Here is a 25,601-nt window from a genome sequence, read left to right on the forward strand (position 1 = left end):
AATTACTGAAAATTTTAAAGAGTTGTAGATTTCCTTAATCTATCGAAAATACTCTTTGTAGCTCAAAGAACTGGTTGCCAATAGGCTTCTCAAAGCTATACTTTTAAAATGGCACTTTGCAAATGTTGGAAAAACATTGAACGAAAAGCGGTATGTGAGTGTGGTAATCGGATTACCAGTGAGAAAACTAGTCAACCCGTGCCCAACATAGAGCTCTACTAACTTGGGGACGTGAGGCACATCCTACAGGCCGATGGCGTTGGCGAGGGTCACTGAGGATGGCTTCAAAGATGGCTCAAATAAATAAAGGAGGAGAGAAGTCTAGAAAAAAAGGCTAGCTGAGCAGGGGGACAAGTTTCCCTTGAACCTAACTTCTCAAAGTCGAGTCTGGGCCTCGGGAATATAGATCTCGATGCTGTCCGCTCGCTCTGAGGCAGAGTTCTGGCGGAAGGAAGCCGCCCGCTTGGCTGCCATCAGCCGTCGACGCGCCTCCTGCCGGTGCCTGTCGGGGAGGTCCAAGGATTTTTCCCTTGTTACCAGACTCTTCTGTCGAATTGTCTTCTTTGGTACTGGAGCTAGAGGCTTTGGAAAACAACGGCAAACTAATTAGGTGTAGCTGAATAATTTATAAAGGGAAACAAATGATTCAGAACACGATAAACAATCATCACAGGATAAAACGTATTTGGGCATGACTCATTGTTATTTACTACTAATTCCACCTTGCCAAAGTGGCAGCTGAAATGCAGATCATATTTATGACAACTCACTAATTCATCACATCTTTTTTTACGGAGTGCTTTGCATCCGTAATGTGTTTTGTCCCTTTGGGGCAGTGGTTCTCAACTGTTATCACACTGGGACTAAATAGTTTTATGAGTAGCGACCCACATTGATAGATTTTAAGAACAATCAATGAAACATTTTGTTCAAAAATAGCATTAAAAATGCACGTTTTTTATCGGCCTGCACAATGTATAAAAAAATATCAACATCACAATTTTGGCCCATGGAACATGCATATCGCAAAGACATGCAATACGTTTCTTAGGGAATTGTTTGAGGATCTATCTCTTAATATTGATTGATGCAGGATTATAATTTAAAAAAAAATCTCATATCTCTGCAAATTACTAAAACAACACTTTTCCATGTGCATAATAGGGCATGTATACCGTATTTTCCGGACTATAAGGCGCACTTAAAAACCTAAAAGTTTCTCAAAAGATGACAGTGCGCCTTATAGTCCAGTGTGCCTTATATATGGACCAAATTCCAAAATTTAAACTGGCTCGAACCATTGTGTCATGAAATCAATCATAAGTGGCCCGTTGAAGACTATGAATCATGAATTCAAAAGACTATTTTGTGATTATAAAGTAATTTGTTGCGTCTGAAGTTGAAATAAAAAAGATAAAATGGAGAATGATTTGATTTGGATTGAAAATCTGACATGATACATTAATGGTGCGCCTTATAGTCCGGTGCGCCTCATACAAGGACACAATTTTAAAATGGGCCATTCATTGAAGGTACGCCTTATAGTCCGCTGCGCCTTATAGTCCGGAAAATACGGTATATTAAAATTTTTGGACATTCATTTCAGCAGCAGAAAGAATCTGTTTTATTGCATTTACCTTCTTGTCTGAACTATCTACTGGCCTCCAGTTGTTGCTCTTGATCTGCTGCAGCTGGTCAAACTTCAAAGTGACGTCATCAACGGAGAGCTGCAGCAGGTCCCAAAACCCAGCCAGGTCCTGTGAGGTAGGCCGCGGCATGGCACTGGGGTCCTCCACGATGTAGTGAGGACAAGTGAGATATGTGTTAGTTCTTATCTTCTTATCTTATCTTCTTCTTGTAATATTTTTTTTCTGACAGTCTTTTGCCCTTATTTGAGTAGTACATAACTTGATGTTCAGTAATTCCCACTGAATGGTTAGTTTCAATTGCCTGCATATAATTAGCTGATTCATAACAATAACCCCATCTTGGCCATGTGCAACTGGCAGAGGTATTTACTTAGATCGATACAAAGCTTTGTACAATTTTCGTTTTCTCTCACAGCACGATCATCCAAACTACAAAACATTCATCTTCTCTCATGTAGTTGTCCCCGCCACGCTTTCCGGCCAAAACTAAATGCCCCAAATAGATATCGATTCTCCTTTTCGTTGCTTTCCAGAATCAATGACTTTCAGTGGGGTTGATTGAGTCTCTTCGTGTGTCAATGTGCATTGCAGTTTTGTAACGAAAGGTTGCAAAGAAAATGTGTGTGGCTGAAGTAACTGAATAACTTGGACAACTAGTATCTCTATGTGGAGTAAGATGTCTTTTTCTTGACGCTACTATTTTTTCAGAACTAATCCATACTTTTAATATTCAATATTATTGCTTTCTGCATCTGACCATTCAAAAGAATTGAATTTGAAATGACATTAAACTGTTTTGGGATCATCGATTGTGGTGTTAATTACTTATTAATGTTCTTGCTTTTCACGATAAGGCCCAGTTAGTAGAACAATGAATGAAATATTTTCAATTTAGTTGAAAGTTGTAACTAGAAGAGCACTGACAAAGGATGAGGACATCGACTACCACAGCCATCTTGTGTCGGATGCGCAAAACAAACAGGGTTCTTGCTTACATCTGCTATTACAATCTGTGGAGTTGTGACAAAAAATATTTTCCGGAAGCATGCACACTTACCAGATTTTGCTGACAGAGCCAATAAAACTGCTGGAATTTCTGCGACATTAGCAGCTGAGCGCTCCCCACAGCACTTCGGATTTTTCCCAAGACTGTAACACAAAGTACTCGTACGTGACATTGTATTTAAAACTGGCATCTTTTATTATGTACAATGTTTTGTGTCACTCACTCTCTTCTGACAGATCATTTTCTTCAGCTTCTGCCTCCATCTCTTTACACCAGCCCTCTATCCTCTTGGTCTCGGTATGAAGCAACTGCATGAACCAGCTCCCGTCTCTCCTCAGAGATGGGGAGCTACGCCCCGACTCACCAGATGTGACTGTATTCTCTTGTGGCGATGGGGGCTCCAGCTGCCACGTGGGCTCACTTGTGGTCTCTCTGGGACTGGGGGGCTCAGCTGGGGTCCTGTAGTCCTCACGGTAACTGAAGAGCCCCTGGGTGCGTACGGTTCGCACGGCTCCATACTGGGTGGGCGTGCTGGGCTCTGAGTGACGCTGGAAGCCCCCGCCGAACTGCAAGCCTTTGTCTTCCATAGTGGGGAAGACCTCCAACTCCATGTCGGCTTGCACTGCTGTTGTCACGCTGTTGGAGCGCTTGAAGCGGCCTTGTCTTAAGGCCAAGGAGGTAAAATTGCATTGAGAAAAGCCAAGAGGCAATTAATTAAAGTTGTTGACAGCAAAGACTCAAAAGCAGGATTTGTTTTACCCTTTCTTGTCATCCTCCACCTGGATCCCAACTGAATGGTATTCCCTGGAGCCTTTGCTTTCAGATTCCGAGTCTGTTGCAGCCTCCACCTAATGTGCAGAGCCAATACGAGGCAAGATTGCTGTCATTATGTGAGCCACCACATGTGCCTTTATTGAACTGGGACTGAGATCAATTGTCAAATCTAGTCCGTAAATAGCTCAAGATTTATGGAGGTTTATAAGACAACAAGGTTTCTTTATTTGGCTCTTGTTTGCTTTCTTAAATGGTTATTGTCATATATGAGTTCATCTAAAAACATTGAAGCAACATTAAAACTTAACTTAATTACACAAATGCCTACTTTCCCATTTTTAAACGGCACTTTGGAGATACCACTGATTTTCTCCAATCCTCTATCTGTATTGCTGTTTTCATTGAAAATGTATAAATTCCCGGAGTCATAAGGCAGCAAAATATCACAAAACAAATCTCAGCCATTTATTAGTTCAAATATATGAATCAAGACAAGCAGTCTATTCAGATCAAATAGTAAAATTTGAGTCAATATTGAATTTACATTCATGAGAGAGACAGAACTATTTCCAATGTTGCAGAATGAGTGAAACGACACCTGTCAGCCAGTCAATGACGGAGAGCTAGATAGAAAGCTAAATAGATACATAGGAATAAATATTCTTGTATCTGTAGCATTCTCTAGAGTTCCATGATTGACAATGTTCCCATCTCTTTCCTGTCGGTCTCATTTTTGTGTTTACTCATTTCCTCCTTATCTAATTTTGTTGCTTTCTTTGTCGAGTGATCATAATTTCCTGTATGCTCGATGTCACAATAACTTGGTCTGTCTACACTCCCGGGTGCCCACTGAACATTTTGTGTCTGGAGAAGAAAGGCCTAACAAATTAAAGGTTTGGTGGCACACAGAATGTGGATATTGAGACATATGGTCACTGCTTGAAGGCAATGTTCCATTTTGTCCCTTTGCTCATTTGAAATCTTTTTTTTTTTTTTCCTGTAGGTTTCCTCACAGAGCAATAACAGAGCAGCACATACAAGAACTGTGGATGAAATTCACACATCTTCGACTCAGTTCACTTTTATCACTACAGGGGTAAACTGCTGATGTGGAACATGACACGAATAAAACACGGTTTGGTATTTTGGCAGAAAGTCTGAAATGAAAGTTGAGTCACATGTTGGAAGCAAAACAAAAGGATGAACAATGAGAAAAAAAAAGGGTTGTAAAACCAAATAGGAAATGTCTTACGAATCATACATTTGTGGCGTTTTATTAAGATGCACGAAAGACTTTTGAATTTATTGGCGGTCCTGGACAATATGAAATGATTAACCAATACTAAGTAGAAAGTCATGCTAGAGGTGAATAAAGATGACAAAAGCATTTTCAATCACTTAATCTCAAGGGCTAAAGTGAGTTAATGAGGGTTACAAATCTAAAATCTCCCAACGTACACCTAAAAAAAAAATAAAAAAAAATAGACAAACGGGCAATCGTTAAATAAACTCCATTTTTAGCCTTTGCTCATTCATCACAAGGTGGGCTTTGGTGTGTTTTTCCTAATTAACTGATTAAATGCAAACATAAATGAAGATGGAGTGAATGAAGCCTAGAGGGAACCATTCACTAGAACAAGCCATAGCATGACTTGAATCCTAATTGATGGATTGTAGGATGATGACTCACAGGGCCTATTTTTAGCAACTGAATTGACTACTATGTTTCTCTCTCGTGTCTGTATTATGAAGCAAGAGATGTGGCTTCCTTCAAGACTGACCTGGATCCCAATGGAGGACCGAGGTGTCTTCAAGTACTCCTCAGCCTTAGACACCAGGATGGCCTTGTCGCAGGTGAGTACCGAGCTGTGGCTGTCTGTGGACGGGTGTCTCTTTCCAGCCATGACCCCAGCTGCCTCCATGGCTATTGTTACAGCTTTGGCGCTATCCAGGCTGTCAACTGAGTTATAGAGGGCTCTGCCAGGGCTCAAGCCCAGGGTCAGGCCATCGGGGCCCCACATCCCGCCGTGGAGGTGCCTCCCTTCGTGGTAGGCATCCTGGGTGGACTCTGTGCTGCTTTGAGCTGTGATGGAGATGAGGGGTTTGGAGGTGGTGCGGGGCGGGACGGGTGGAGGGGGCTTCTTGTAACTTGGTGTGTAGCTGATGGCTGCAATAGAAGACAAATATAGTGCACAGAATGTACATTAAGCCATACACAAAATTCCAGTTGCGCCTGGTGAAGGGCAGTGATTCCAAACTGCTGTGCTGTAAGCAATTATTGTACCACGGGATATCATCCAAAGCTTTCAATTGGACTATAAATTATCCATTTACTGTACTATGAATAATCTTTGTTCATCTATCTATATGAGCCATTTATAGTGGCAAGCAGAACAATTTAATGTTCTTTCACCAGATGACAGAAAGTACACTTACCCTGTCTACTGACATACATACTCATCAGAATAAATAATAGTTTTGACAGATTTCATTCATTTTCAACAAAATGCAGAGACAAACAAGATAAAAAAAAAAACAATTTAACCTAAAAAAAAAAAAAGGGTCAACAAAAACAATGGTAAAACTCATTGTGCTTATTATCAAAATACCAAAAGCAAGTCCAGTGAATGGCACCAAGTTGCGTTTCACTATTTGTGACCTTCTCAAATGGTGAGGTTTATTTTGGGGTGGGTGCCTAACTAAATTTGATTTACTGAAAAGCTCACCTTCAAACTATCTCAAATGAGTAACAGGAATGGTTTAAGTCTTAAATCCAAACTATGAATTTTCTCTTCAGTGGGGGTCAGTCGATGTCTACAAAGGCTACTGCAAATTGCTTCAACGTGACGACTCGCCTGCTCACAACACCCTGAGCATTCGACAATTCTTGGGTGAGAAGAACATTCCCGTGGGTGTTAAAGCAATCTCCCCATACACCTAACCTGGCTTAGTGTGACCCGGCTTAACGTTGAACAGCTGCCTGATGGAGGACTCCAGTTGAGGTTCTCCAGGCAATATCCTTGTAGAGTTGAGAAAGCAGTGTGTTAAACTTCTCAAGAGGGTGCAGAAGAAAGTATCTCTAAGTGAAATGTGCTAAAATTGCTAAAAAGGAAAGTAGTAATTGATATTTTTAAAGTATTGTATAGGCAGTTAAAAAGAACCTGGCAAAAACCCCATCAAGTGTAATCAAATACAAAACTAATCCTTATAATGTACATGTTCTGTTGTTGAGATGGAATATGAAAGCTAGCAGAAGCCTCTGAGCAAGAGATACAAGACGAAGAGCTCATGGCTACACAATTGGTAAAGCTATGGGTTGTCTTTGGCAAAACTGCAAAGAGTTCTTTTTTTTTTTTTTTTTTAACATCACAACTTACCTAACACAGGGCAATTAATGAAGCGCTTGTGGGATCTCTTTTGGGTTATAATGAGAAGCACCCTCCACACCAGCCCTCCCAAAGGTTGGCGCCAAATTAACAGCATTTTGTCCAATTAAATTATAGCCTGAGCGACACAATTACCGAGAGAGACCGCTATAAAAATGAAAGGAGAGAGATTTGCCAGTAAAAGCAAGCTCATCAAACGTCTCAATTCATTCTGACCTCCTTCTCACCCTTAAATTTGGTTGTGTTTATTAATAGCCAAAGAAGTCACATCCGTGAAGATTGTTCCGTGTCAGAGAATCGATGAGTCATGCAGCTGTCCATTCACAAAATGAATTCTCCAATGATGAAGAGATGCATTAGTGGTAAGAAACAGGAAAAGTGCACGTGTACATGTACAGACAAAGAAATTGTGTGTGTGTGTGTGTGTGTGTGTGTGTGTGTGTGTGTGTGTGTGTGTGTGTGTGTGTGTGTGTGTGTGTGTGTGAGGGGCATGACTCAGTAGGAAAACCAAAAATAGAATCAGTAAATTGTGCTGAGGAGGGGCTGGATGCTACATGGTGGTGGTGGGGAGAACCTTGGTTCATAATCCCGGCTCCTAATTTGACACAATCGCCATTATGCAGCAGTTATTAAATCCAAAGTGAAGTCAGCCAGACTCAGACATCAAAAATCATTCTGGTTCTTCAGATAATTCTTACTCCACAACAACATCCTTTAAGTGGCAGACTGTCAAGGCCATCAAGCTCTTATCTGCTATCAGAAGCACTAAAACCTTCATTGATTGTAATATATTCAATATTGTAATGCTTTTTCCATGAAATTGCATTAATTTAATATCATATGGTGCTTGCATACATATAAGCGATGGAGCTCCATTTCTTCGGCTGGCCAAGTGACCTTGAAGAAATATCATTAACAGTTAGTAAAAGCCACGCCGATAATAGACAACAAGTAATGGTGATTATTTTTCTCACTCTCTCCTGCAAGTGCAAACAAGTAGCACGGTATTAGCGAGGCTGACAAACACAACCTCTCCATCTTTGTTAGTGCCGTTCTATCAGGACTGGCTAACATGGTGGTAAGGTGGAGAGTAGTTGAGTGACACACCATTAACAGTCTTTTTTTCCCCCGAGCTGGATTTATCATTGTAAAGGCAATGCAGCACTTTGTTTTGCAAGCAGGCTATTAAGGGTATGTAAATGATAGGGAAAGCTGGAAGGACTGTAAACAAGACATTACTGGCGTTGCTACTTTGTATTGCTGGGATAAGAAAAAGAGCAAAAAGCTAAATACACAAAGAATATATGAGAGAGAGAGAGACGAGAAAAGTCAGTGATTAGAAATTACAACGACCAAATTGCATCAATACAAGAAGACTGTGATGAGTTATTATTATTATCATTATTTTAACTCCACTATATTAAGGGTCGTTTGCAGATGATAGCAAATGCGTAACACATAAGCACAGACCACATTACCGACATATCAAGAATGATGATGCTTTTTTTTTTTTTTTTAACCAGGGGGATGCTGGGGTGGGGTGTCCAGTCAATACGGCTGCAGTTAGAGGAAAGGCAGAATTGGATGCCTGGAAAGCAAGAGGTGGATATTCAGAGGTGCGGGCAAACGAGCGCCTTATAAAAAATGAGAAACAAATGAAGATATAACTTTTACAAAACTGACGCAAACTAAAGTTATAGAGAAAATGTCCTTTCTTTTTGTTCTTTGTGAATTACTCTAATACATGAGCGTTTGGGTTGCATTTTAAATATATTTATTATTTTGGTTTACTGCACAGCTGTTCACCACAAGATGGAAGGTTGGTAAAAATCATCTGGGAATTGTGCTCCTTTTACCGTGTGTCGCCTTCAAGCGATATAACCGAGTGGCAGCCAATGAACAAGTGCCACCAGATGCCATACGTTTGATGTATTTGTTATGTCTGTCCTGAATTTGTCCCTTAACTCAGCCTGAACCTTGCGAGGTAACAAATGCTCTCCTTTTTAGTTCGTGTATAATTTTTTTTTTTTACATTTTCAGCCAAATAAGGCACAAGCCCTTTTTATCTACTTTTCTAGCTTTCCATCCGTCTATTCTTCATCCATCCAAATTGATTATGAGTGACAGGTGGAGTTGAGGTGTGGGAATTTGTATTTAGTAGTGTGTTCTCAATGAAGAGAACCAAACCCAACCAACCCAAAATAAAACTGTCTCTCGAGTATCCGTTCAGACAAAAAAAAGAGCAGCTATTTCTTTTTTAAATCATTGAGAGCATTTAGTTGACAGCAGATATTTTACAGTCTCTCATCAGAATTTTGGCTTCAACAAAACTGACAATGACTTTCATTACAAGTTCTGTTGTTTGACACAGCTCTATTCCATTTTGTTTGATAGAAAAAAGTAGTACAATGTGGGAGCACATGTTATAGTACATTCTGTTGGCATAGATGTTTTGAAAATGAAAAGTTGGATGTGGATGAGATGTGGAGGGAAGAAAGATGGCGCTGAAACGACAAAACGAATACAACAATACAGCTAATTAACTTCCCATGGCCTTAAAATCTTTCTGCCTCAGCCAATTTAGCAAACTTTCATGAAGTGCACAGAAAAGAAATCTTTTTTCCGGAAGCACACTGACGCTCAGCTCAAAGGTTCCTTTTGTTCCAGTGTGCTTTATTAGAGCACAGACTTCAGTGGGCATGTGGAGCCGACTAATTGGGGACATAGGAAAGATATAGTTTGTGATTGATCGGGCTTTCAAGTATTGCCTACTCTTAATAGAATTGTGCCGTCATTGGCTATGCAAGTGCTTTCTTTCAATTGCACTCATTCAAAGGCAGAAATTACAAACAGGCTCAAATGCAGATTGTGGCACATGGAACAGTTTGAATTACTGATCACCAAATGCCTATATCATTCAATGTCAAACGTATACAAATATCCACACAATAATGTCCAGTTCCTCTGGATTATTATTCCATTCTCCTCATTCTGTGGGATTACATTCACAGTCTTTAAATTCCTGAGCCCAATATTATTTTACAGTATAAATACAATCAACATTTCCTTTAATTTTAATGTTACTAATTTATTGAGTATTTTGTAATAGGTTTACTTCTTTTTTTACTTTTATGTGTTTCAGTCATATATGAATATGATTATTTATTGTGTGTGTATATAGAGCTACAGTAAATCTACAGTAGTGTATGCCATTGCTGTTTTACTTTGGGAATATATTTGAGCAACACTGAACTTTCATTAACAGTATTCCAGCATTTTCGATTACCATCAGTTCATATTTCATACGACTTTGTTCATCCAATAGCTCACATAGTAAACACCCTTGCAATTCATAGTTATATGATAACCGTCCAAAAAACATCACCCCACCTTAGAGTGACAATATACACACATATTCGTTCGTACAAGCAAAGAAAGGAAGGTTTCCATTTTCACTGCAAAACTGTTCATCTGCAGCATTTTCATAGTCCAAAAGAGTTCCTCAAAATAGTTGGCATTACTTGAGTCCTTGAATGGAAGTCCGTTTTTTGTTCCGTCTGTTGTAACATTTTCAGTGAATATTCTTGGATTATTATTGTTAAGTAAATATGTCACAGCTGAAGACAGTTCTTAGAATGATAGCTCTCGCTGCTATAAATTCAGTTCTTTTTTGTGGAATTTTATGAGGAAGTCCTTGCTTTGAATGCCAATGATCTTATTACATTTGGATCGGACCATTGCTCCATATCACTGTGGCGGCTATTAACTGTGAGTTACGGGTATACTTTGGGCTACATTTTGTCTGCTGAGACTGAAATACGAGCTCATAGAGTGAGAGATACATATGTGATTTCTGCACTGTTGTATTCATATCTCCCACTCCAAAGTTCTACACTTGCACTCCTCTCTACTGATTTTTTCTTTTGAGTCCTTTTCTGCCACCGGTACCAAAGAAAAGCTTCCTCGTACGAAGACCGATCCAGACTATCCGTGGGGTTTTCCTTCACATGTTCCCCATGCTCTTGCGACGACGTCGTGGACTCAAGAGACTCTTCTATTTTCTCATATGGCTTCATGCTTTCCTGGATTAATGATGTTACTTCAATGTCCTCCGGATCACGTGAAGATGGATCAATATCACATAATGATGGATCTGGTGATGGACTTGTGGGTTCAAAATCCATTTCCAATGAGGTATCAGGGGATAGTGAACTTGGGGGTGATATTGTGACAGTGATTTGTGCTAGTTGGCTTTTCTGCAAGACTGACACGCTACCAATGCGACTAGAATTTGAGCAACACTCAGGAGCTGGTTTAAAACAGACAGCATCTGTTGACAATGATGAATCCAAGAGGCATAGTGTGGCAGAGTCTGCAGTGGGTATTTCACAACAATCTGATTGGTCGAAAGGATTGTCCAGGTCCAAAGTAGATGGAGTGTCAATACTTAGATCAAATGGCTCTGGTTCAGGGTCCATGAACACTGAATCAAGATCTTCTTGGTCTAGAGAAGTCAACATGACCAGGTCAAAGTGAACCAGGTCGGCATGATATATTGGAGTGCGATCAAGAGGTTCAGGAAGTGGTGGCCACTCTGAGTCTTCCATGTCTGGTTCAGTGTTGGGTTGAGTTTGTGCAGAACTAGGTGGAAAATCTGAATCCAGGTGCATTTGCTCTGAGAAAGGACCAGTGTGACTTTCCGGAAGGGACACGATGGGGTCAAGATTTGGATCGCTGTCGGTTGGACTCTCTGGAGAATCGATGTCGAAGTACTCTGTTACCACAATGGAAGGACATTGCTCTACGTTACATGATGCAGAAGTATCTTGATCAGTGGTGGGTACATCATGTATTAAAATCTGGCTTTCGTCAATTATGTCGGACGTTGATGCCATACGCAAGTTGATATCTTTTGATTCTGATTCATTTAGGTCTGTTCCTTTTGACTCTTCTAATTCCGTATTTGTTAGCGACACTGGAGTTGGTTCTGGTTCCTCTCCAGCAAAATGATACGGGAACTCAGAATCTGATGTGATGTCGTTCTCATGATCCTCGGGCGGAGACACGGTAACTACAGGGACTGGATATGGGAGGCGGATATTTTCCCTCTCAATGAAGTCCAATTTTGAGGATTTCGAATCAACTTGATGAGATGGTTTAGTATCCAAGTCATAATCATTTGAAGGGTTGTCACTACTTTGCTGTGGAGTAATTCCCATGTCTTGGTCAACTGTAACCAAATCTTGTAGCCTCTCAGGGGACATTTCTCCAAGCTGCACCATACCATCAGAGGTGAGTGCCTCTTTTGTCACAGGATCACACGAAGCCCCGGCATCCTGGTCAGGTAGTTGTTCCAGCTCTGTTTCTGGTTTTACTGATAGGTCTACATTAGGCAATTCCAAGGGCCTAGTTTTGGCTGATCTCGCAGAGAATGGTATAATTGGATCCAATGAAAGTGGTATGGCACTTTCTACATACATTGACTGCGGACGTGCAAGAATACTTGGATCCATGGAGAGCTGCTTTGGTAGTTTTTTTCGTGTCGCTTTCTTCTTCTCCTTCTCTTCTGGGCAATTAACGGCAGCATCTGCAGTGCTTTGCCGCACCAGTGCTTTGCTTCTGGCCTGAGTCCCCACAGAAACTTTAGATACATGTTTTGTTTTCTCCTTAGCTCCTCCGGTGCTTTGATTTGCTCGAGGGGTTCCAAATCCTTCAGCACCCAGTCCTGCATGGGCACCTGTCATTGCCTCTGCCGCACCCCCTTCACTCAAAACCACCCCTGCAGACATTTTACAACTTTGGGGAGACCATGTGTTGTAATGCTTCGTGAAGGTGTTGAAATTACTGTTGAAAGCACGAAGCTCTTTACAGAGGTCCCTTCTGAGTTCAGCTAACTCTAGACGCATGGCAGAGACCTCTTCTTTCCATTGCATGCTGATAGCTGCAGCCAATGTTGCCGATTCTTTAATACTGGCCTGAATGGCTTTTGGTGAAGGCCTTTCTGCTCCAGTAGGTCTTGGAGATCTGAAGAGGATCGGAGAGACCGGTGGTCCAGACAGAGGTTTGGCTGTAGCCACCATGTTATCTTGTTGGTAAGACCTGTCTCTTCTGATGGGGCAGCCTAGATCATCATGTGCCAAAGGGGCTTTATCAGCTGTCACATCCTCATGTGCTCTGGCTTGCTTGGGTAAACAAGAGTCTTCCTGCACATAATTTCTGTCTGCAAGACAAATGTAAATATGTATTTGTAATATGGCCACAGGTGTGAGCAACTGGAGAGAATGTGCTTTTTATTGCCACAGAGCAGTAACATCAAGTCATGCACTAATTGCCATGAGTCAAAACAAGATTACAGCATAAATCTACGCTCCAAATGTTACTATTGCTATTTCGACAATTTGCTCAAATCTAGCCTAAATATTGCATTCATGTTTTACATTCTGTAATACCATGATACATTACTAAAGTGTTTCTTTAATATTGATTAAGCACTCCCATTTTGACTCATTTGATGGTTTACACTGCCTTCTCAACATTAAAAATTTAGCATGCATTCTTAACATCTTTTCAATGCACAAAGGAGAACCTCTTAACCTTTAGAACAAAGAAAATATTCATCATAAAAGGGATGTTTAAAAAAAGGCATGCTGTTCAGCTATCGGGTAAGATCCAGAAATATGAACTTTGTGCAATGAAAAGAGGCAAAGATGAGCACAGCTTCCAAACCTTCTCCCACCAATCAGTTAGTATAGTATGAACCCTATTGAAAATGTGATGTCCACTCTGACCATTCCAAAATCTAATTGCCTCTTGTCTAAAATTAATTCCATCAATAACCAAGTTTTGTGAAAAAATGTTGATAGAGAAAGCAGTGTAATCAAGCACCAATAGGGATGAAGTATTAATAATAAGCACATCTCCAGATGGACACACCTCTAACCCTCCTTATGTTAATCCAAATGTTGTTGCATGGCGAGGGGGTGGAATCCATTTGGACTTCTTTCCTGGGTGCCTTCGCTTCTCTTCTCTCCCCCCCCTCCCTAGTCTTCATCTCTGCTTGGACGTATCATTTCCTTGGAGAATCCATTAATTGGGAGAAGTCATGAAACCACCAGCAGCTTCCAAATTATAATCACCCCTTTGTATGAGAAATAAATGGAGGTGTCAGATGAGTAGGTTTAGATTTATTGTAACACGATTTTATACATAAGGGGTGATTAAACATTGTGATTGTTTCAAAATGTGTACATTCAACGTCGGCTGTTATTTATCTAATTTGCATAATGGTCAGATGATACTGAAGCAACCTAGGGGCAAGGAAATCCCAGAATATATCCTGTGACATTTACAGATTTCCAGGGCATTGTAAACTGGGTTTACACATTCACCATACTTGTGCCCAATTTACAGTAAAAGTCAGAACATTCACCTTGCGGCATAACAGAAAAAGTCAGACATCAAATGAAGTGGAGAAAGCCTGTCGCCTGATTTTTCTTACTTGAGATTTTCAATAGGGTTCATAGCTTTACTCTCTGATGCATCCGATGGACGGGCAGATGACTCAATGCATCCAAAATACAAGAGGATGAACTTGCACAGCTCAGAAGTTGAAAGTATGAAAGTCTTACATCCATCCAAATACAATGGAAACATTGAATAAATCATGCAAGGATTCGACACCTGACAGTATCACCATTTTATGTTCGCTGTTCCAGCCATTACCACAAGTTCATAGCAAAAATAAGTGTCTGCTGTTGTGTCAGATGAAAAGAAAATATATGAGCCTTTACCTGTGGTAGATCTGATGGTGGAAGTGACAGTGGAGGCCATGGGAGGGATGCACTCATCATCTTGAGAGTAGCCAGCTTGAATGGCTCTCAGGTAACTGTGGCTCCGCGTTCGAAAACAGCCGGGTAAGTCCAAAGCCTCCATGGCCTGGGATTCCACCTCGCTGAACACAGACTCACAGACTGATTCAAATTGGCCATTTATTTCGGTTTCGCTCACCTGTGAAGAGTAAAAGCCATCAGAAAGGACAAAAACACATAAGGAAGAGAAATTTGAAGGCGAACCTGGCTCATTTGGCTCACGCAGCTGGCCTGGCTGAGAGTGCTGACTGCCCGCATGTAGCTCTGGTTCCTGGAACGAAACTTGGGGGAGTTGTAGTGTGCAGCGGGGTCCAGGGCAATGCTCGGGTGCATGGCTGTTTGCAAGTGGTAGCTCTGACTAAAGATAGAGAAAAATAGGCCAGAAGTGGCACTCGGGGTTTTTAAAATTGAACAGCAACTTTACGCAGAGTGGCTGGCGGCTACAGGGGATACTAACAAGTGCAAAGAACCGGGTTTCCCCCAAAGCAACCTGAACTTGAGAAGAAAGCCGCCAATGAGCTTTCTTCCTAAAAAAAAACAACAACACACCTTTTGTGTAGCAGTGTCCTAAAGAAGGTGATTGGATTTATGTTGTGCTGACACATCAAATCAATGTGTGCAAATGAGGAGAGCTAGTTAGTGAGCAAGCACTTCAGGGACAACCCCGTTATCCACCACATCAATTAAATATGCCAACCAAGCAGAGAAGCAGAGTTCTGTTCTGGACTACGTGCCAGGGAAGGAATATTCCAAATTAATGCAAGAAAAAGAAGGTCATTAAATAACTCTAAGTGACTTTAGGAAAACAAAACGGAATCTCCCCTGCCAGAGCTCTTTTTGGCATTCGGCATGGATGAGTTAGAACCCTTCCATGGAGATAAGTGCTTGACAATAAATGAAAAAAAAAAGGCTGTGATACATTATGTCAGGCTGGAGAATTCCTCTACTCTATGTTGGCAAAGCCATTGAGAATAAAGGCATCAAGATAATAATGAGGCAAAAGCTATTGAAGGAAATGTTCAAAATGTTTGATCACAATATTGAAGCATATTATGCTGTCTGTATTTTCAGTCGGTTCTTTATAACGCCGTCACTGGCGATGAAAACAGTTGCAATGGAACTGCTAGAGTCAAATGCAAGTGAAGGTGTGCAATTTGACTTTCAATTTGTAATGTATGATATCAGCATTTCAGATTTATTAAGCATAATGTCATCCTTTATGGATGAATTACTTTTTGTGTGTCACCCAATTCCATTCCCAACAAAGAGAAAACTTAATGGAACGTGTTTGACTTCAGGGGTTATTTTTTCTACATCTGTTTTTTAATCACTGCATGAGAAAGACGCCAAGTGATCTCTTATTGACCTTTCATTGACGTAAATATCGAATTGTCAGCAACGGCAGCGAGTCAGCCACCTCTGACATCTGACCACTGCAACGCGGCAGCAATGAAGAGCTAACTGGAGACACTGATCGCGTATTCACCTTAAGTCTGCAGCAAAATTGGTGATGTAGTTACGCATGTCACTGTTGATTTTATCCAGGCGATAAGAGCTGTGGGCAGAGAGGAAAACACAGTTACAGGGTCCTCACAAGTGGGAGTTGGATGGAGGTGACTCCACTGGGCATTAGCCTGCTGGAAGTGGTTCTGTACAGAAATTGGGGTGAGCTCAATGTTTGCTTGCGAGTTTTCACCAAAGTGCTGCAAACATTAGGGTGACAGAACATGACCAGCATGGATTCTGTGTGATGAATAAAAAAAGGGACAATGTTGCAGTAACATTAAATTGCCATCCAATCTAAAGGATGATGAACATACTGTAAGTGGGAAACACACAAAAAAAAAAAACCCACAGCTCACCACACATATCTCTAGTGACAATCGGGAGTCTCCTCCCCCAAACCAGAAGTCTTTCCTGGTACTAAGTCTGGACTGTGAAAAGTAACATGATGCATAGGGCAACCAGATGGTCGATGATTAATACATAGAAGCAAGTGTAGTCGCAGAGGAAGAAACAGAACAAGTAACTTATCTAGCTTATTGTTGACTACATTGCAAACTCTTTGCCTAACCACAGGCGGTGCTAGAGCGGAAGCCTCGAGGGCACTGCCCCTGACCCCAGAAATCTGCTCAAAAGGAAGGAAAACTTCTTAATGGGGATGGAAGGTGTCCATAATCGTTTATCAAAACAATGATTATGATCTAATGTTCCCTCCTGGCTCTTCTATCTAAGCAGGCTTGTTCTTTACGAGTGAAACAAACAAAAAGGCGATCCAGTCAATCACATGGGCCTCAAAAAGAACTTGAAAGAGAAAGTGATGGAAGGTGACACAACCTGACAGCTTGTTCTTGACTCACACACATGCTTTGCGTCAGCTGTCAAATTTGAGTGTGACCTCTCTGAATGCCTCCATAGAGCATCAAATTGTCGCAAGTGCAGGGGAAATCTAACTCAGACCATTTGTCTCGACTACGATCTAATTCCCTCCCAACTAACCCGCCCAGTGAACCATGAGAAATAGCTCTCATGCTCTTGCCAGGTGCACGGGCAGTACATTTGTTTGTTGAGAATCATTATGTGTATAGCTTTCTCGATTCAAAACGCATTTGCCTGTCGGAATGTAACGAGAATATTGTCATCTCCCTTTGCGGTCTACACTGTAGCCTGTCTGTTGTGCTGGTTCCACTTTCAATGAACTCATAAACACATCATTTGTAGACATTATTCCACGATGACTTTGAGAGCGTTGAAAGCCCAACACACATGAACACCAGCTGCTGTATGTAGAGTCACATACTGACTCACAATACCTTTTGTGTCACATCCTCAACGCTGATGCTTCTCATTGTCACACAATTGTATACTGAATTGCTAATTCACAATGCCGACACTGAAATGGCTTTGCTTACACTATGCGCATTACTACACTCGACGAGTTCGAAAGAAGTGATTATGTTTGCCGTGACCCTGAAGAGGATGAGTGGTATTGAAAATGGATGGATGGATTGCTTAGCCACAATACAACTATATTGAGCAGGCCTTCCCAAGTACGTTTTTAATATTTAAAGAATTGTTATGGCCTCACACTTATACCTTCACAAATCCTAACAAAATTTCCTTCACATCTTTCATAAAAATTGATCGACGACAATTACAGTGCTATCTGTTTCTGAGAAAGTTCGTGTTCCTTTCAACAACTTGACATATACGAGGCCACTGTGCTGAGGCATGTTTCCACAGCTTCCAAAATTGGCCTAGACTATCCATTTTGAATGGCTGTAAACGCTATGATGAATGATTCCAAATGATTCAACAGCAGGGAGGGCGATCAGCTGCAGTTATTGCACTCCAAGGCCTCTCTGAATAATGACTGGCTCAGTGCATAGACACAGACTCTGCTGGGCTGTGCTGAAAAGAAGCTATTGACCAGCATGGATCGGGCTGTGAGGCCCGACTCGGAATCCACTGATTGCAGCTGCAGTACTATTGAGTCGAGAGGAGCAGCTTTGTTATTGAATTCATTTCAAACACCGGGAGTGGCCCCAAGGGTGTCATTACCGAGGAGTTCTTGAAGAACGCCTGTCATTTTGGGGGATTCGGTATTAATATGCTCGCTCTGTGAACTCTCTGAAATCTGTGCAGCTCTGATGATAAAGTTAAAAGTAAGATGTAACATGGTCTGGTAATACTATATTAGTTTTTTTTTTTTTTGCTTCCACTCACCATGATGGCATCACAGGATGGATAAACCACCCAGTCAATGCCAGAAAAAAGCTCATTTGAATAAAACATTTTCAGTGGCACAATAAAGCTTTCATAAGTGTCTTGGGCTCACTTGCTGAACGTTTATTATTATTATTCTTTTTTATGGTTCAGGTACAACAGCTGGAACAACTCTGTCACCTTGGATTTTATAGTGGTAGCAGGGACATGTAGACATTTTTTACTTAGAATACCCAAAAGACTAGTTGGCTGTGTTAGGGAAGAGAAGGTCAGCAATAAAATGCGGTGTTTAAGCAAACAAGACCCAGAAGGACAGTGCTAGTATCATATAATCAATAGTTAATTTGCTGTAAAATTTCAACTTTACAGTGATAGAGAATTGCAAATACAGTGTTCCTCCGCATAATTCCGGTTGAAATTAGTCATATTTTTGAGGGCCTAATCATGTGTTTTGTATGCACGTAAGGTCTGAAAAATTAGATACAGTATTTTAAATTTGTCATTCATGATTACCTAAAAATGCTCTGGAGCGCCCCCTACTGAGTTTTAAAGTTCTTCCCAATACATTTTAACTTGGGCTATGAAAACTGGGGCGTGCGTGTAATAACCCGAAACATACCCAAAAATCTGGTGGCCATATCCTAATGATATCCCCAAAAAAAAAAAAAAAAAAGATCGGATGTCAAAATGAGCAGGCCAAATAATTGAAGCAAAGTGAAGATATTAGTGATATCATGCAAGCAGAGGTAGAGACGAACTCTACAGGAGTTGCATGTGATGTACCTCTGAGAGTCCAACAGCTCTCTGGGTCTGATGATGGCCTTTATGAGGGCATCTGGCCGCACAGATTTCTGGGGTGATGTCTTGGGGCTTGAATCCGACTCGCCGCTTTCTTCATCCCCCATGGCTTTGACGTAGCTGCTGCTGCGCATGCGACGACAAGGTATCTCGTCGTCCTTTTCGCCTCCGGGATATCCTCCCCACTCATCCTGTGGAACCTGGAGATAAGGACCAACAACATTTTTAGCATTTAATGTTGACCCTAATATGAGCAAAGCCCCGCGGTCAAGTAAAGTTGATCTAAAAAAGTCGACACCCATTTTCAAATGTCAGGTTGAGTGAAATTAAATCAAAATTGAAATGAAAAATATCAGACAAAGATAAATAATTTCAAAATATTTTCCATCATTATTGTGACCTATAATATGTTATATGATTAAATCGCACTTTTTGGTTTTCTCCCCTCACCTTTCCTTTCTTTGATTAATTGTTTATTCCTTGATTAAATTCCTTGAAAGGAAAAATAGTAATGGTTTCCGTTGGGTCACCATTTGTTCAATTCTATTGCTGATTGACTCTATCTCAGCAAATCATTCATGCCCCCTCAGAAAGATTGGGTTCCGTCATGACTCCCATCACTGGTGAAATGTGCCCTTGCCTGCATACTACTGTTACAATCAAGAGAGGGAAGCCCGGCTGATACTGACATTGCAAAATTGAAGTTGCGTGGGGACAAAGGCATGTAAAACCCTCTTAAAATCAGAAAGTGAAAGTTTCACTGGAGAGAAAATCCTTATCTCGACTGAACTTGCTCCATCTCTTATTGTCACTTTAAAAGGATTTTAAGTGTTCAGCAAAAGATGCAAGCAAAAAGAGGGCACATATCACATGCTAATGTTAAGAACAAAAAAAAACATACCTACTGTTTACAATATATGTGTCAGAATAGATATTTTTTATCGCATACTACACCTAATACGCCCACAAATGTGGACTGTAATAAAAAAAAAAGCCACAATTTGTCAGGGTGCACAGCGACACTGAGAATAGATTAGATTAGTTTATATATTATTATTCGTGACGTGTTAATCAGGCACACATAAAAAGACACACACTGGAACACATTTTGTGATACAAATAATTTATCTCTTTGTCCGGGACGGCGAGGCACAGGCTACAAAACTGAGTCAAAGGGTTAATGAAGTCTTGGAGGGCTTCGCTATTTTTAGATGTCTAATTAATGAACGGAACGCCAGAGGTGAGGCACAAGTTGCGGTGCAATTTTTAAAATTTGGATCGGTTGATAAACTGCAAAGATTCTCAGGTCCCTGGTGAGATAAAAAAAAAAAAAAAAAGAACAGGCAAGGAAGTGAATATCCTCACCCAAGATGTGAGCAAAGACAGAGTTCTCACGGGACAGCATGCGAGTGTAAGCACACGCTGATGGTGTCAACAGAATGTGCAATTTAGGTCAGATGATCAATCACTGATGATCAATGATTTTAAAAATAAAAGAAAATTGCATTCTTGAAGAATCCCAGCCCCTAAAATGGCCACAAGTGCATTTTTTTTTTTTCGGACCAAAATACTTTTATTTAAGAACACAGCCAATTCAGGATGTTTTGTTGATGCATTTTAATAATTCCATAATTGACTTATTCTTTGAAGGAATCATATTTTGTGCAATTACAAAGCCTAATTTATTTTTGTTATTGAGGTTAAGGACACAGCCATGAAAGCAATGGCATATTTGAAAGACACCAAATATGAAATAATCATTGAATCTTATCAAAGTAATTTAGAAATATGAGGAGAAGACTCGGTACGTACATTAGACTCCGGTGTATTACTTGCAATTGTTTCTTTTGAAGCCCAGAGAGAGCATGCGTGTGTATTTGTGCACATAATGAAGCTTGTTAGGGATTGGCCAATGTTCCGACATCAGCAGTGCATTCCATTGATTAACCCTACAGGCTTTACCCTTACGCATCACCTCTATCACTAAAAAAAAAAAAAAAAAAAAGGCACTACCATTAAATTAAAAGTAGTGGCACAGAGCGAGAAATGTAGAAATAGATGAGCACAGAGGGAAGAAAAGATAAGGAGTGCTCTAAAATGGTCAGTCATTGGCAATCCCAACAATGGACTTTTATTTTCCCTCGGACAAAATTGCAAGGAGAGATTGCGTGTGTTGGAGCGGGTACTGTGTTCCGTTTCTATTTTTAGTTCTTTCTTGGATCATCATAGGGAAGCAAGAATGACAGTGACAACACCTGGCGAAGGTCTTACTCCAAATAAAGCATACTCACGTGCACAAGGAACACCACTCTCATATGAAATCATGTAGTATAAAACTGAAAAAAAAAAAAAGGAACACCACTCTCATATGAAATCATGTAGTATAAAACTGAAAAAAACAAACAAACTCAGAGCTCTTCTTATCCATTAGCTGATGCTGACAAACTATTTATTAATTCTTTCCTTTACATCCGTCTATGATTGATTCTTGTCGCATGTCAAGTTGTCCGGTTTGTGTGACACTAATGTTTAATAAATTAAATTAAATTAATTTAATTTAATTTAATTTAAAAACATGCATTTACAAAGATTCAGACTAATAATGTCAGTATCCTTGACTCCCTAAAGCATGAGCTGACATTCACTTGAAACGGCAACAGTTTTGTCGGAACTCGGCAACATGTCCTCATTAAACGAAAAGTAAAGGACGGTGCCGAATGCTTGATGGAAGGTTACCGCTCTTTTTCTATCAGGCTTCATTACTGCTGATCAACCTAATGCTATGTAATTTGTTCTTTGACGGCAGTGCACGCCTACATGTTGATTTGATTCTCACCCTCCTATTTCCTGTCAGACTAGATCTTAACTAAGAAGTGGTTGGGGACAGCTATCTTAGAATAACACAAATCAACTAGACTGTGTTAAGGGGGCGCGCTGTTAATGTAGTGTTCTTTCTGTCCCTCATGCGTAACCTTTGGCACTTCAACTTTACACTTAATTGCGCCTTTAAATCCCTTTGAAACATCATTTGAGCAAAAATGTCACTGTGTGATCCACTTTCGAATTTGCATAGGGAGAGAAAAATCGACTTTTATCGACTGCGAGTGCAGCACAATATTGAGAAAACCTTTGGGACACATCTCACCATCTAATGAGCAATCTTGCAGTGGCTGTTTTAAAGTTAATTTTAAGACTTGTGACAAACATCTTGTACAGAGTAAAAAAAAAAAAAAAGCAGAAGCTGTACAAGTTGCAAAGGGGAGCCAACTATCATACTTACAAAATGTTTGTTTCTATTACCAGATTCAAGATGATCCAAAGAGCCATGATACATCTTGGTGCTTGAAATACCACCAGATGGGTCAACTGGCAGCGGCAGATTGATGTGTTTAGGCTATTCAGTGCTTTCATTAGGCACACGTGAATAAATGGAAAGTGTGTGTGTGAGTGTGTGTGGGTAAAGGCTAACTGGGGCTAATTTGTGAAATGACTTGGCTACAGACAGAGAGTGATAGCGAACGTCTGGCCTGATTCTGCAACATTTGTCATTTCAGAGAAAGATCAGCCTCTATGAATCTATCATTGTCTAACCCAATGAGCATTTAATCGATCTATCATACGAACCCTCGCACATACCGAGCGTCTACTTCATGCTCACCACAAGTTATTCATATATTTTTGTCCTCTCCGTAATACTTTCCGAACAATTGCAAAGTTGTTATTTCCTCTGACATCAAGCAAGGACGCAAACAAGGTGACTCAAACATCATCAAACTATCCGGCGTGTGATGAATGCTGCACGTCCACAAACGCTCTCAGTCTCACACAGACAGACAATAAGGGCGGATAGTCCCCTGGACACTTTTTTAGTTGTCCCAGTGATGAAAAGTTGTGGCTGATTTTAATTCAGTGACCGCAGTAAAAATAAAATATCAATGTGATTCATTGTCATGTTAGTGGATACACAAAAAAAAATATCTTTTTGCACAGTTCTTACTATACCTTTTTATGCTGTCTTTGGCTTTTCTTACTTGTTCATAATTTGGAAAACTTTTAAGAAAGTTTTCTTTTACACAATGTCATTTTCAGAAATACCACTAATTGGCTGTGATGTTTTTAACAAGATTTTGAGTTATAGGATTCATTAGACAGGCTGCCAATGAGTTGACTAATTCCATCTAGCTGTCAGTGGTGAGGCACTCTATGTTTGTGAATGGGCTTGAGGACCAAAATGATTCCTTTCCTCACACAAACTGTCTCAGGAGGCTCTTGTAATTTACTTGCTTGTATCTCCAACCACCTCTCCTTCTCTTCCGTGCACTTCCATGTATCTTGGGGAACACATTGATTTTCCTGCAAGGGGGAAGACGTGTCACCCCCGCATGGATTGGATTGATAACGCGGGGCTAAATATAGCCCTGCGGCAGGATGCAGGAGAAGAAGCTATTTTTAGAGATGTTTATGGTGCTGCAAGTCAGACACTAGCTAAAGTGAGTGGACAAATAGGGGGGGAAGATTCACTGCAGAAAACGCCACTCGACTTGATGGAAATACTGTCTGGCTATATCTAAAATGCTCCTCAAAAGATTTTATGTTGAAACAAGCTTAAAGTGAGTGTTGTTTTGGCTCTACTGAGCAATTTGATGAGATGTATTGGCTTTCTGTTTACAACACACTCAAATCCATACAACACACTCTCTGTGTCTCCCCCAATATGCTGACATTGTCATTTTATTTGGGCTGCGGGCGGAATGTACATGAATCTGTCAGATGTCATATCGCTGTAAATTACAAAGATGTAAACTCATATCGATTCTTCTAAAACAGCCATCTCATGGTTGTAATTTTTTTTTTTTTTTGAAGAGGGGGGGCAGAATTTTACTCTTATTGTGAACATTTTATGAGTTCTGGTCATCCATCTGTGGTCCCTTCTCAAGGTTTCTTCTATTTCCCCCCCCATATGGGGATTTGGGTTTTTCCTTGCCAGTTTGAGGTTTAAATCTGGGGATGTTGCCGTTTGACTTTTGTTTTGTGTGTAAGGGCGATACAAAATTGTCTTTTACTTGCAAACTTCCATCAAAACTTAAAGGAATGAATATTGTTAATGACAATTATAAAACTCCAACTATCACCCTGTGATAGACGAGCACAATCTTAATGGAGGACGTGGTGTGAATAAGTGGATGCATGACAGACTTTCTCTCTGAAGCTAAGCAGAGCTACATTTGCAAACAAATGGGAGACATTAAGTAAATTCCAGTGAAAAAAATTCAAAGACTTTCTAGAACATAAAAGGAGAAACCTATAAGGTCTAATGGCTCAAGATATTTTGACCAGTGACACTCACCTGAAGATAGTGACACGGCCTGAGGTTGGACTTGAGGTCTGTTGGCGTCATGGGTTTCTCCAAATTAAGCGAAGACTTCCTGTAGGCCTCCTTGGCTTGGCTGACTGTTAACGTGGACCAGGAGCTCCTCTTCATGAACTTGCCTTCCGGTGTCATGCTCTCACACGCCGAGCACTTGACGTCGTTGTTACTTTTGGAAGTCTTTAGCGACAGGTCTCCGGTTAAGTGGCTGTGCATGGAATCAGGGTAGCATTGACTGATTTGGTCCACAGGGTGTCGCGACATAACACTCAGCGGTCGGTATGTGCTGTCACTGTCCAAGTTGTCGTCGGAACTCCACCAACCTCCGGAACGCTGCCTCCCGCTCCCGTCACCTTTGCGATCTTTGCTCTTGCTGCGCTTGCTGTGTTTGTGATGGCCTTGGTGGTGGTGATGATGGTGCGAGCCGTCCCGATGCGAATCGCTTTTGGTACCGTTCATCTTGGAGGAACCTTCCAGAGAGTGTGACTTAGTGAAAAGCTTCTGCACCGAGTGAACGAGGTGACGGATCCTCCCGGGACTTTCGTTGCGCTGTTCTGTGGTCGTTGTTGTGGTGGATGTGCGTTGGTACTGCAATGTGTGGAAGCCATCCCGGTGAAGCGGCATCTGCTTCTCAAATTGGTCCAGTAGATTGGCTGGGATTCGGTTCATTTTGCCACTGCCGCCGTATGAGGAAGAGCAACCGTCATCCCTGCCGCCGGAGGTTTTGCCTCCGCTTTCCCGCGACGCGCTTCCGTAATGCATACGTGGAAAAGTGCTACATGCGACAGAGTGGTCGGTGGGCGCCATGGACACTGGCATTACCATGCACTCCGAGTGGATGGAACTCCTTGGGGAGAAGCGATGGCGACCTTCAAGGGGACAGCTCTCGGTGGGGCTGAGGAGGTAGGACGGGGGCCGTGAATGATGCTCCAGGGAATGGTCAACATCTCCAAAGCCACATGTGTGGGCTGAGGTGGGAGAGGTGAGCTGGAGGTGGGCGGGACGGCCACCGGAGAGACCCTTCAT

General features: G+C 41.1%; 1 protein-coding gene across 1 annotated transcript; it reads right to left on the reverse strand.

Annotated features, from left to right (window-relative positions):
- Window positions 1-375: 375 nt before the first annotated feature.
- On the reverse strand, window positions 376-25,601 carry dlgap2a (discs, large (Drosophila) homolog-associated protein 2a). The gene is given in 13 exon segments (XM_085931671.1): window positions 376-582; window positions 1,638-1,790; window positions 2,707-2,798; window positions 2,879-3,318; window positions 3,415-3,503; window positions 5,211-5,596; window positions 8,336-8,351; window positions 8,354-8,403; window positions 14,606-14,822; window positions 14,888-15,041; window positions 16,170-16,238; window positions 19,193-19,407; window positions 24,555-25,601. Coding segments are annotated over 13 exon segments (3,135 nt in total).

Source organism: Syngnathus leptorhynchus, chromosome 15, assembly GCF_054491065.1.
Source record: "Syngnathus leptorhynchus isolate UIUO chromosome 15, UIUO_Slep, whole genome shotgun sequence".
NCBI classification, from domain to species: Eukaryota; Metazoa; Chordata; class Actinopteri; order Syngnathiformes; family Syngnathidae; genus Syngnathus; species Syngnathus leptorhynchus.